This window comes from Procambarus clarkii, chromosome 49, assembly GCF_040958095.1.
Source record: "Procambarus clarkii isolate CNS0578487 chromosome 49, FALCON_Pclarkii_2.0, whole genome shotgun sequence".
Classification (NCBI taxonomy): Eukaryota; Metazoa; Arthropoda; class Malacostraca; order Decapoda; family Cambaridae; genus Procambarus; species Procambarus clarkii.
In genome coordinates this window covers 4824625-4838450 of record NC_091198.1, presented here as the reverse complement: position 1 = coordinate 4838450, position 13826 = coordinate 4824625, and the positions used below count along the sequence as shown (strand labels likewise).

At 38.6% G+C, this 13826-nt stretch overlaps 1 protein-coding gene across 1 annotated transcript; it reads left to right on the top strand.

Moving 5' to 3' along the window:
- The first annotated feature begins 7079 nt into the window (after window positions 1-7079).
- On the top strand, window positions 7080-12208 carry LOC138351297 (uncharacterized). The gene is made up of 2 exons (XM_069302932.1): window positions 7080-11514; window positions 12009-12208. Exon 1 carries the CDS (start codon window positions 7089-7091, stop codon window positions 10449-10451), a length of 3363 nt encoding a protein of 1120 aa, XP_069159033.1. The 5' UTR covers window positions 7080-7088; the 3' UTR covers window positions 10452-11514; window positions 12009-12208.
- The last annotated feature ends 1618 nt before the right edge of the window (window positions 12209-13826 follow it).

Below are 13826 nucleotides of genomic sequence, written 5' to 3'. Positions count from 1 at the left end.
GTAATCATGTGCGACTTGGAGATACATGGAGAACTAACACACACAGACATCACAATAGCGTGATGTATCAAATGAACAAATCCACACGACTGTCGTAGCTCAGTCGATTAAGGCAGCGTCTGGGATGCTCTTGGACGCAGGTTCGAATCCTCGTCGCGGCCCTTGTGGATTTGTTCATGGAGGACTAAACTCTTGGAAGTGGCAACAAGAAACATTCTGAGCCAACATGTCAAGGGACCAACAAGAATGAGAGGCAATGACGAACCAGCATGACTCGACCTGATATTCGTCTTGAATGTCAGAAATAAGAAAAGCCAAATTTTAAGCCCTCGTGGGAATGAGTGACCACCGTGCATTGACGTTTGAGTATTTGGTGGAGGATGTGAACAGATCTGATCCTGGAGATCAGGATCAAACGGAAATGAGGATCAGACTTGTGGTTAAATTATTAACCATGATATCATGAATAATAACGTTGCATTCACTTGGATCAGACTTGTTAAGACTTGTTGGGTTTTTGCTTTTTGATTTCCCCGATGTTGTGGACAGGAAGCTTGAAAGACTTAGTGAGTTCTCACTAATCCAACTATTGACCTTCTCCAGGTGCAGCCCACAACAGTTGCCTAACTCCCAGGAACCTAATTTACTGCTAATTGAATAGTAGCATAACGTGACAGGCGGCATGCCCAAACGTCTCTCTCCTGCCACAGGAATCGAACTCGGGACCTTTCAGTTGTGATCCATTTGTGCTCGATACTACCCTTGACTAGTCAACGCGTAGGTGAATAAGATTTTCATTATTATTCATTTGATATTTAAGGACATTATTATTAATGTTATTGTTGAAGGGGAAAGAAAGTTCCAATATATGTGTAAGTGTATTAAAACGAAATTTTCGGATGTAACCTACATCCTTTCTCAAGGGGGCTGGAGTCAATTTGGGGCCTGACGGCTGAGTGGACAGCACTCGGGATTCGTAGTCCTAAGGGTCCGGGTTCAATCCCCCGGCACAGGCGGAAACAAATGGGCAGAGTTAATTTCACCCTGATGGGCCTGTTCACCTAGCAGTAAATAAGTACCTGGGAGCTAGACAGCTGCTACGGGGTGCTTCCTGGGGATGTGTAACAAAAAGGAGGCCTGATCGAGGACCGGGCCGTCGAGAACTAAGCCCCGAAATCCTCTCAAGATAACTCCAGATAACCCTGTACGTGTGGACAAGAAGTAGAATACACTGAAACATGAAAATTGCGTAGACCATCTCCATCCAGAACCTTAAGGCCAGATTCGATCAAGAACTCGATCGTCAGAACATATTATAATTTTATATATAATAAATAATATATATAATAAATATATATAATTATATATAATAAAAATTATAAGCCAACAGGTACCACACATTGTTCCCCCTCTGATCAGGAAGTACCCAGGTATCGCTCTCAATATTTATATATTTATAATTATCAGGGAAATACACCAAGCCATTACGACTATACAGCACTTGGAAGGGGTCAGGATAAGGATTTGGGATGGGACGGGGGGGGGGGGGAGGAAGGGAAGGAATGGTGCAAAACTACTTGGACGGTAGGGGATTGAACGTCGACCTGCATGAAGCGAGACCGTCGCTCTACCGTCCAGTCCAAGTGGTTCATTAGGCAACCGTTCTTTGAATTCTGCTGATTGATTTCCTGAGTTTATTCCATTACTTTAAGTTAAAGTAATGAAAATTTACTAATGGAACTAAACTCGTAGTCATCCTCAAGCTAAACTATTTTCTCAGTAATTTCCAAAGAAAGTCTTGGAATATAGCAGATGCAGCAATTACTTTATAATGAAATAAAGATGTCACATACAAATAAATAATTTATATATAGAAACGAACTCTGAATTAAGTATAATCCTTAAAACACGTTCCTCACAAGATTTAAAACAGACTACAATTTAATTTTTCAATCTAACTAATGTAACTTCACAGCCGAATTTCTAACTTAATGCAAGAATCCTTGTAACACATACCAACTGGTTCACATTGGACCAAAGAGCCAAAGCTCAACCCCAGCAAGCACAATTAGGTGAGTACATACTGAGATTAGTAAAAGGTTGAGACAAGACATTATATGATGATATAATGAACTTCCCACTTGTAGATATAATGAACTTCCCACTTGTAGATATAATGAACTTCCCACTTGTAGATATAATGAACTTCCCACTTGTAGATATAATGAACTTCCCACTTGTAGTCTCACTCAAGGCTTTTGGTTCTTAAGAGTTACCAGAGAAACGTTTCCCTTACCTTTTTTTTCAATAATTTTTTAAGTCATAGTGTTATCTTCTGTCATTAAGGTCCACTTCAAAATCTTAAATTCTTCACGTTGTGGGACGTTTTCCTCGTCACGATGAAGCACTAACCGGGTAAAATCCAGCACTCCAGACGACGAGTGACGACTACATCGTCGTCGCTAAAAATATCACACCTTTGATTCCACGTCCTCTGGCGTCCATAAGAAGTCATGCACCGCTTTTTTCTACAGTCTTCTCCTCAACTGGGAGATATATGCAGGTAGCAGCTAGGCGCTACACGCAACGCTAATGAGCTCCTCCCTTGAACTTGATCTACCGAACTTGGTTAGTTGGCTTCCTTTATCCGATAGGACGTTTCAAATGCTCCATAGGGTTTTCCTGTTGTTGTTATAGATTCAGCTACTCGAAACAAAAGTTCCAAGTAGCACGGGCTATGGTGAGCCCGTAGTGGACTTACCTGGCACAGGAGCGGTACTGTTGTGGGAAATTTTTACCCACCATATCTAATAATCATCTAAGAAATGTATAATTTCTATATCATATCTAAATCATATCAAAATCATATCTAAATCGTATCAAAAATCATATTTGAATTATTAAAGATTTATTATAGCTTGATCCTGGATGACAATGGCACCATGAGCACGTACGCAACAGGGGCCCTTTTGATGCCTACGTGACTTTGTACATGATCTTTCAAGGATCCAGAAGCTTCTAGAAGGACTTCTTAATTAAAAAACTATTGGAACATTGATTCAACATCCGGTAGGATTAAAAATCGAATCCTTAATAAGATTCAGTGGTACTTTCAAATACTACTTATAATCTTTAAATCTTATATCTAATTATATTATAATCACATCTTATCTTAATCATAAGTCTAGACTGTAAAAATAATCAATCAATATTCATTGAAGGCTACCGTGCTCAGAGAGCATGGCAGGGCGATGGGGGGGAGTGAAGCGCCCACCAACAAGCCCAGCGGCACTCCGCGTTTGTTTACAAATGAGTGAACAAGTGACTGATCCTTAGCGAACATTACCAGCTCAAGGACACCTTATCTAACATTTTTATCGCCATTGAATACTCTCTAGAACTGGGGGAGTACCTGGACAATATCTACAAGGAAAATCCTGGAACATTACATAAAATAGAGTGTATAGTGGAGATCAGTGACACGGTTTCCTCCACCTTCATTCATAAACTTTTATCTCGAATCATTCTTCTGCAACTGCAGGATAATCACGTAGCAACGCTACCAGATCATCATACAGCAACGCTGTGACAAAATATCGTGCCTAAACTCAACAAGAGAGTTAATCAGTCTGGCAAACTTGTCAGACAGGCACCCCGACTGGCAGAGAAGTATATTGAAGGTTATTTGGTATATGATTGGCCAATTGTATGCTTGTGTAGCTTTAATATCCTATAAATCTGTCTGTTGGTTAAAAAGCGAGGCTAAGCCTCACATATCGGTACGTTTATTAAAATTGTAGTGTAGCTGTGAATCTTATCCAAGCACTGAACCTCATGAGTGTCCATTCTGTCAGAAAAGAATTCAGCCTCAATAAGTAAAAACCTCACAAGTGTCCACAGTCTTGGAAGAGATTCAGTCAAGCTAACTGTATAAAGTGAATATGTCTGCATATATATTTGAATATATAAATTAAGTTATCAATTGCTTGCTTAGTTATTTATAAGTTATCATATAAGTTCATTTAATTGAATATAATTTCTAGTACTAAGTTAATAGTATTAAGACTCCATTTAAGGTCATTTATTTATACTTTTACAATTAATTTGTTGTTTATAGTATAAGAATCTATTGGCTGTTAAGTTATGGTACTAGGTTAGACTATGTATGTTTAAATCTCTGATTTAAACAGAGCCAGTGTTCAGTCAGATAACTGAATTTATTAAATCTTATCCTTGTATAAAATACAAGCTGATGTGAGATCCCTGTCTACAGGTGGATTGGAACTTCTATCAACATAGTCATTCACCCCACCTGTCCCTTACAGCCCACAGTTTGTCATTAGGAAAAGAGGATTTAGGATTTACAACCCTAGCTAGAGATTTTAATTGAATTAATTTGCAGACAGTAATTTTTTAATTTAGTTCAGTACAAGTCCCTGGTAGTCTCCTCTTATATCAATCCCAGCAGGTTTTTCCCACATTAATGGTCCTTCGAACCTAGATAATAATGGTCCTTTGTACCTAGATATTTTTGATCATTCGTTTACCGAATATTTCAATGCCAAATACATAAGAAACTTCTTGATTTTGCATTGGAATAATTCTTACATATTCTAGCCTAACCTAGCTATCAGCCAATATTTATCATAGCTATATATCTAAGTAAACAAATAGTTTGCAGTGGCTTAAGCCACCATATCCATTAACTAGTAAGCATTCATAACAATCTGATATTGTTTTGTGTTAAGAAACCACAGTACTTAATTATATCAGTGTCACAGACACAACTGCATCTTAATCATAAATATCAATTATCTACCTCATTGTGGTAACATTACATATATATTTAAGTGTATTATCTAGCATTATCTCTAATCTACTGATTTTCAGAGCTGCTCATTACATAATATTCTTTAAAAAAGTGTTATCATCACTGTAAGAGCATTCCTTACAATCTAACTATAATTAACTATATCATACCCTATTCCAGGTAAAACCAGTAGACATTCTACTGTATTTTATCTAACAATTATTATGGTAACAGATTTTGTAATAACTTTGCAAAAATAGTGCCATTTACTATTTTTAAAAAATTATTACAAGATTTACCAACTTGGTGCATTCGTGCATTCGGGTCACAAATCAAATTATTACAGTACTTTTGATAATTGAACACCTGCTACAACCAGATTCCAGGGAGGAAATGAAGGACGATCTTTGGAATCATTACCTAAGTAGACAGGAAAGCTCATTTATCAAAATACATTAACATCATACATATTTATCAGAAAAAAGAGAAAAATCTCGGAATCTCCGAAACTCGGAAAAGGTCAAAATGACTAACAGTATTCCACCTGCAGCTGAAACAGAAAAGAAAAGGACACAAAGTGTCTAAAAAAATCACTTGAATCTACAGCCTACAGACCATTTAAATCAGGTGATAGACAAATGTCATCATCACTTGACTACAATAGTCTACAATTGGGGATTAAGACCAATCTTAATCTCACATCGCAATCTGAAAGGCTAACAACACATTGACAATGTCAATACAAATATTATCATCCATCTAAGATAACTATCTTAATCCAAGAATAAAGTCTTGATCACCTAATCTCATGCTTTCACTGGAGTGAAAGCAGCCTCAGAAAATCTGAAGTTAATCAAGCATCTCAAAGAGACTTACTTAATAGAAAAGGCAAAGCCGAGAAAAAAGAAAAAGCAAAATGCTTCATCACATCATGAATAATGTAGATACACATTATTACAGATACAATTCATCCTTTAAGGAAATCCTTGGAGGAGTACAAGTGTTACATGCTTGTATGACCTACTTGCATGTAATTACTTACCTACAAGTTTTACATACTTGTAACAACATCTTATCACAAAGCCAAATCTTTGATGGACTTCGAGCTTACGTACAAAGATTACGAAGCCGAGGAAAACTTAGATCTCAAGAAAAAATCCCCAAAGGTGAATCCACGGACAAAAGCAAAAATGTCCAGAATGGCAGTCAAAAATCAAGGCAACAAAACTCCTCTTCTGCAAAGTGGAAACAGAATAATGTTGGCTCTTATGCTATATCCCCCACAGTTAACAGAACTGTAGGAAACCAAGCTCCTAAGACAGATAAGACAAAAGGAGCTACAAGTGCCCCAAAATGTTTATTCTGTCAAGAAGCACATACCATTTATCAATGCACAGTTTATGAAGGCCGTGCCAGTCGAATCGATCGACTGAAATCTCTGAACAGGTGCATCCGTTGTCTACGGAAGCACGATACTAGTGAGTGTATCACTCAATTGCAGAACTGCCAATATTGTCATAAAAGTGTACATCACACAGCACTCTGTGGTGATATTAACACTCAATCCAGATCACAGACTTCCAATAATCAACCTGCATCTCAGGCAAAGCCCAAAGATGATAATACCACAACAGCCGTACAATTCTGTACAGTAATGAGCAATGTCAACGACTTGGATACAGAAATTGTTACAACAGCCATATTGCCTACTGCACAGCTAGAACTATGCAATCAAGGAATTTGTATTCCAACTAGAGGCTTTTTTGATCAAGGGTCACAGAAAACCTTTATCAGTAAAAAGATGGCAGAAGATTTACAACTTAAATCTTCAAAGCAAGTATCTACATCCATATCAGGGTTTTTTACTAATTCTGGTCGTAGAACCTTTCCAGTAGTAAAACTCAATGTCTGTCTAGGTACATCCCAAAGGACAGTAGAAGCCATAGTAGTTGATAAAATTCCTACTGAAATGGGAGTGACTGGTCTGACAGCCACAATTAAATTCCTAAAAGAAAAAGGAATACAATTAGCAGATCCTCTGCTTGATTCTGACTACATAGGAGATATCGGAATCCTGATTGGAGCTGACTACTATCATCGATTCATTCTGGGATCAGAAGAATCTATGGGTATGAATATACTCAAATCAGCAGGAGGCATATTGATGACAGGACCTATACTAGATCTTGAACCTTCAACTCCTGAAAAATCACATCATACAGAAACTGTAATAGTGGCATGACTAGGCAAAGAACAGTCACCACTTAAAATCCCCCACATGATTGATGATGGATTGGAATCTGTACCTCAATTGTGGGAACTTGATGCCATAGGAATAATTCCTGAACAACCAAGTCCTGATGATGTCTGTGCATACAATCAATACTTAGAAACTGTACAGTACAATGATGGACAGTACTGGGTAAGGCTACCATGGAAAATCAACCATAAAACCTTACCTACCAATTATCACATGGCTTATAGTCAATTTAAATCTCAACTAGCAAAGCTAAGAAAAAGGCCTGAGCATTTAAAACTCTATCATGAGATTATTGCTCAACAATTAAAGAATAAATTCATCGAAGTCGTGAAACATGACAATACGCAAATAGGCCATTTTTTACCACACATGGCTGTAATGAGAGAATCAAAAACGACTCCTTTACGGATAGTTTTTAATTGTAGCTCTAAATCTGGACCCCAAGGAACCAGTCTAAATGATTGTTTGCAAACAGGTCCAAGTCTAACTCAGAAATTGTATGACATACTGTTGAAGTTTAGACTTAACAAATATGCGTATTCAGCAGATATAAGTAAGGCCTTTCTCAGAGTGGGCTTGCAGGAAGAAGATAGAGACTTCACTAAGTTTCTATGGGTAGAGAACCCAGAAGATGTCAATAGTCCTGTAGTGACTTTCAGATTCTCTTCAGTTCTTTTCGGCGCGACAAGCAGTCCATTTCTGTTGCAAGCAACTCTAGATACTCATCTGAAGAAATCATCAAGTCCCTGTAAGACTGAAATCAGTCAAAATCTATATGTAGATAATTTTCAAGGGACAGTTAACAGTACTACTGAACTGTTACAATTATATCAAGAGGCCAACAAGGAGCTACAAGGTGCCAACATGCCACTACAATCTTGGGCCTCTAATAATGCAACATTGAATAATCAAATAGCAAGAGATTACCCTGAATATCACGTACCAGAATCACAAAAAGTGTTAGGTATGGATTGGGATTTAATCTCGGACACAATATCGATCAAATCTGTGCCAGTAAATTACATCATCACTACAAAAAGGGATTTGCTTTCACAAGTTAGCAAAGTATTCGACCCACTTGGTCTACTAAATCCTTTGACTATCAAGTGGCGTTTATTAGTGCAAGAAGCATGGAAAGCTAAGGTTGGTTGGGATGATCCACTACCAATCCAGTTACAAAAAGCTTGGATGGAAGTGGCTCAAGAACAAACTTTAGTTGAAAAGATAATCTTTCCGAGACACATAGTCGAGGAAAATGAGGAAGTATCACTACATGTATTCGCAGACTCGTCAGCCAAAGCTTTTGGAGCTTGTGCTTACTTAGTGACTTCTAATCAATCATATCTTATCACCTCTAAGGCCAGAGTCGCTCCATTAAAAAGGAGGACTTTGCCTCAGATGGAACTAACAGCACTGCTAACTGGAACACGCTTAGCAGTGCATATCAAACAAGTCTTGTCTACCATGAACATCAAAGATGTCATTATATGGTCTGACAATGAAGCTGTCTTACAATGGGTACGAAACGACAACTGTCCAACTCCATATGTAAAAAATCGCGTCTCGGAAATTAAAGAAATTTCCGCAGGCTTTCAATTGTTGCATGTACCAACAAAGGATAATCCAGCTGATCTCTTATCAAGAGGTATGACATTTAAACAGTTTGCAAAGACAGATATTTGGTTTCATGGGCCTCGATGGTTAGTGAATGGTAGTTGGCCTGAACAAAAGCCACACGTCATTACGACACAAACCATAACTACCACTAGGCAGCAAGCTCAAATATCAGTCTTGGATTGTACTCGTTACTCCTCGCTCATCAAATTAATCAATGTAACACAGAACGTGTTTCATTATCTCAGGAAAAAAGGTATAAAATACACTTTTCCTGATGCACTTATCTATTGGGTAAGACAAGCCCAGAGAGAAACTTATGGGAATAACTATGAAAATCTTCCGCATAAGTTAAAACACAATCTCGGTCTGTGGATAGACCAAGAAAATCACAACATTCTGCGTTGTGGAGGGAGACTTAAACACGCAGATATCAATCTAGATACCGTGCATCCATGGCTTTTACCAAAAAATCATTGGATCACAAGGTTGATTGTGTTGCATACACATCAACAAATCATCAAACATGGAGGAGTGTTAGACACACTCACACAAATCAGACAGCAGTACTGGATTCCTCAGGGAAGACAGTCAGTCAAATCAATCTTAAAGAATTGCATGATATGCCGCAGGTACGATGCAAGAACTTGCTCTTATCCAGGGCCACCACCCCTGCCAAAGGAACGAGTGGTCCATCTACAACCTTTCGAAACGACAGGAGTAGATTATACAGGAGCAATATATCTAACAGGGACTGCAGATAAGCAACCTATCAAGGCATACATCTGTCTGTTCACCTGTGCTACCACCAGGGCAGTACATCTAGAGGTAACACCCGATATGACTGCTCAATCATTTATTCAAGCTTTCCGCAGATTCGCAGCACGCCGATCATGCCCTAAGCTGATGATTTCAGATAACGGAGCAAACTTGGTAGCTGGAGAAGCATGTCTACGGGAAATATGTTCCCATCCTGCAGTTACTTCCACACTGGAACAGCGTCATTGCAGATGGAAATTTATCCCTCCGAGAGCCCCATGGCACGGAGGATTTTATGAACGGTTAATAGGAACTGTAAAAAGATCCTTGAGAAAATCTCTACACCGTCAGAAAATCAATCTTCAAGAGCTCCAGACAGTAATCACGGAAGTAGAATCAAGGGTGAATAACCGGCCGTTGACTTACTTGTCTGAGGATCCTACTCAACATGAGCCATTAAGTCCTGCCCACCTAATGTATGGAAGACTTCTGACTCCAGTACCATCTCTAGTGGATGATGAGATCAGAGATCCCTCATATGTGGGTGAGAGCGAGTTGGTTCAGGGGTATAAGCATCTGTCCAGCATAATCCAAAAATGGAATGATGTTTGGACAAAAGAATATCTTACATCTCTACGAGAACATCACTATGGGGCCAATGTCCCACATAATATAGCTAATCTCCAACCTGGCGATATTGTCTTGGTAGACAGTGATGGCCCTAGGGCTGACTGGCCATTAGGTAAAGTTGTCTCAGTCCATCCGGATAGTCAGGGGATTTTGAGAATAGTCAAAATCCTGTCTAAAGGAACAACTTCCCTGAAGACATTGGACAAACTCATCCACATGGAATCAGTGAGCCAGCTGCAGTTAGATCCTGAGAGACCTCAAGACACTCTAACTCCACAAGACCCACAGACTCCTAACAGACACAATCGTCCACAACGGACGGCAGCACAAAAGTGCAAGCAAAATTTGCACTTGTATTATCAATCCAATGGAGAGTAAATAAATACATATGGTTACTATTGTCCTAAGTATTGGACTCTGTGCCAGTTCTCTCCCTCTGGAAGATGTGGGAAATTTTTACCCACCATATCTAATAATCATCTAAGAAATGTATAATTTCTATATCATATCTAAATCATATCAAAATCATATCTAAATCGTATCAAAAATCATATTTGAATTATTAAAGATTTATTATAGCTTGATCCTGGATGACAATGGCACCATGAACACGTACGCAACAGGGGCCCTTTTGATGCCTACGTGACTTTGTACATGATCTTTCAAGGATCCAGAAGCTTCTAGAAGGACTTCTTAATTAAAAAACTATTGGAACATTGATTCAACATCCGGTAGGATTAAAAATCGAATCCTTAATAAGATTCAGTGGTACTTTCAAATACTACTTATAATCTTTAAATCTTATATCTAATTATATTATAATCACATCTTATCTTAATCATAAGTCTAGACTGTAAAAATAATCAATCAATATTCATTGAAGGCTACCGTGCTCAGAGAGCATGGCAGGGCGATGGGGGGGAGTGAAGCGCCCACCAACAAGCCCAGCGGCACTCCGCGTTTGTTTACAAATGAGTGAACAAGTGACTGATCCTTAGCGAACATTACCAGCTCAAGGACACCTTATCTAACATTTTTATCGCCATTGAATACTCTCTAGAACTGGGGGAGTACCTGGACAATATCTACAAGGAAAATCCTGGAACATTACATAAAATAGAGTGTATAGTGGAGATCAGTGACACGGTTTCCTCCACCTTCATTCATAAACTTTTATCTCGAATCATTCTTCTGCAACTGCAGGATAATCACGTAGCAACGCTACCAGATCATCATACAGCAACGCTGTGACAAAATATCGTGCCTAAACTCAACAAGAGAGTTAATCAGTCTGGCAAACTTGTCAGACAGGCACCCCGACTGGCAGAGAAGTATATTGAAGGTTATTTGGTATATGATTGGCCAATTGTATGCTTGTGTAGCTTTAATATCCTATAAATCTGTCTGTTGGTTAAAAAGCGAGGCTAAGCCTCACATATCGGTACGTTTATTAAAATTGTAGTGTAGCTGTGAATCTTATCCAAGCACTGAACCTCATGAGTGTCCATTCTGTCAGAAAAGAATTCAGCCTCAATAAGTAAAAACCTCACAAGTGTCCACAGTCTTGGAAGAGATTCAGTCAAGCTAACTGTATAAAGTGAATATGTCTGCATATATATTTGAATATATAAATTAAGTTATCAATTGCTTGCTTAGTTATTTATAAGTTATCATATAAGTTCATTTAATTGAATATAATTTCTAGTACTAAGTTAATAGTATTAAGACTCCATTTAAGGTCATTTATTTATACTTTTACAATTAATTTGTTGTTTATAGTATAAGAATCTATTGGCTGTTAAGTTATGGTACTAGGTTAGACTATGTATGTTTAAATCTCTGATTTAAACAGAGCCAGTGTTCAGTCAGATAACTGAATTTATTAAATCTTATCCTTGTATAAAATACAAGCTGATGTGAGATCCCTGTCTACAGGTGGATTGGAACTTCTATCAACATAGTCATTCACCCCACCTGTCCCTTACAGCCCACAGTTTGTCATTAGGAAAAGAGGATTTAGGATTTACAACCCTAGCTAGAGATTTTAATTGAATTAATTTGCAGACAGTAATTTTTTAATTTAGTTCAGTACAAGTCCCTGGTAGTCTCCTCTTATATCAATCCCAGCAGGTTTTTCCCACAACTGTATCCGTTTTACAGACACTGACCTTCCTTTTATACTCCTGTCCCTTCCCATAGTCTTTTTCCTGAGCCTTACCAAGTGCTATATAGGCGTAATGACTTGGCACTTCCCCCCCAGATAATTCCCGTTCATTTCCATCCTGACACATCCTGACTACTCTGATACTGGAACAGTGCTGAAACTACTCTAATACTGGAACAATTCTGGAACTGCTCTAATACTGGAACTACTCTAATACTGGAACAATTCTGGAAATACTCTAATACTGGAACAATACTGGAACTATTCTAATACTGAAAAAATTCTGGAACTACTCTAATACTGGAACAATTCTGGAAATACTCTAATACTGGAACAATACTGGAACTATTCTAATACTGAAAAAATTCTGGAACTACTCTAATACTGGAACAATTCTGGAACTGCTCTAATACTGGAACAATACTGGAAATACTATAATACTGGAACAATTCTGGAAGTATTCTAATACTGGAACAATTCTGGAACTACTCTAATACTGGAACAATACTGGAACTACTCTAATACTGGAACAATACTGGAACTGCTCTAACACTGGGACAATACTGGAACTACTCTAATACTGGAACAATACTGGAACTGCTCTAACACTGGGACAATACTGGAACTGCTCTAACACTGGGACAATACTGGAACTGCTCTAACACTGGGACAATACTGGAACTGCTCTAATACTGGAACAAAAATGTTTTTGTTCATTCGCTGGAGCTTGTCCTGGTACACCAAGCTTGTCTGATGCCTCACTCCTGTTGAGAATTGTAGTCCTCCTTCCCATGAGTGGTTTAGGATATCTGTCTCTCGGGCTGAGATATCTTTCCTCCTTCCCATGAGTGGTTTAGGATATCTGTCTCTCGGGCTGAGATATCTTTCCTCCTTCCCATGAGTGGTTTAGGATATCTGTCTCTCGGGCTGAGATATCTTTCCTCCTTCCATGAGTGGTTTAGGATATCTGTCTCTCGGGCTGAGATATCTTTCCTCCTTCCCATGAGTGGTTTAGGATATCTGTCTCTCGGGCTGAGATATCTTTCCTCCTTCCCATGAGTGGTTTAGGATATCTGTCTCTCGGGCTGAGATATCTTTCCTCCTTCCCATGAGTGGTTTAGGATATCTGTCTCTCGGGCTGAGATATCTTTCCTCCTTCCCATGAGTGGTTTAGGATATCTGTCTCTCGGGCTGAGATATCTTTCCTCCTACCCATGAGTGGTTTAGGATATCTGTCTCTCGGGCTGAGATATCTTTCCTCCTTCCCATGAGTGGTTTAGGATATCTGTCTCTCGGGCTGAGATATCTTTCCTCCTACCCATGAGTGGTTTAGGATATCTGTCTCTCGGGCTGAGATATCTTTTAATTGATCAACGTTCTAAAAGCTTCCTGTGCTTCGCTTCAACTCAGATGATTATCTCTGAGTGAGTTACTTGTCTGGTTCAATAATAAATGTTCTGGAATCAGATATCAGTGTCATCTAACTTATGCCATTAATCCTCTTTCACTCTTTTTCCTTCTATATTCCCTACTTTTGTTTCACTCTCCTCTGTTCCATATCTATTCCTAATTATCTTAATTTACCTCTT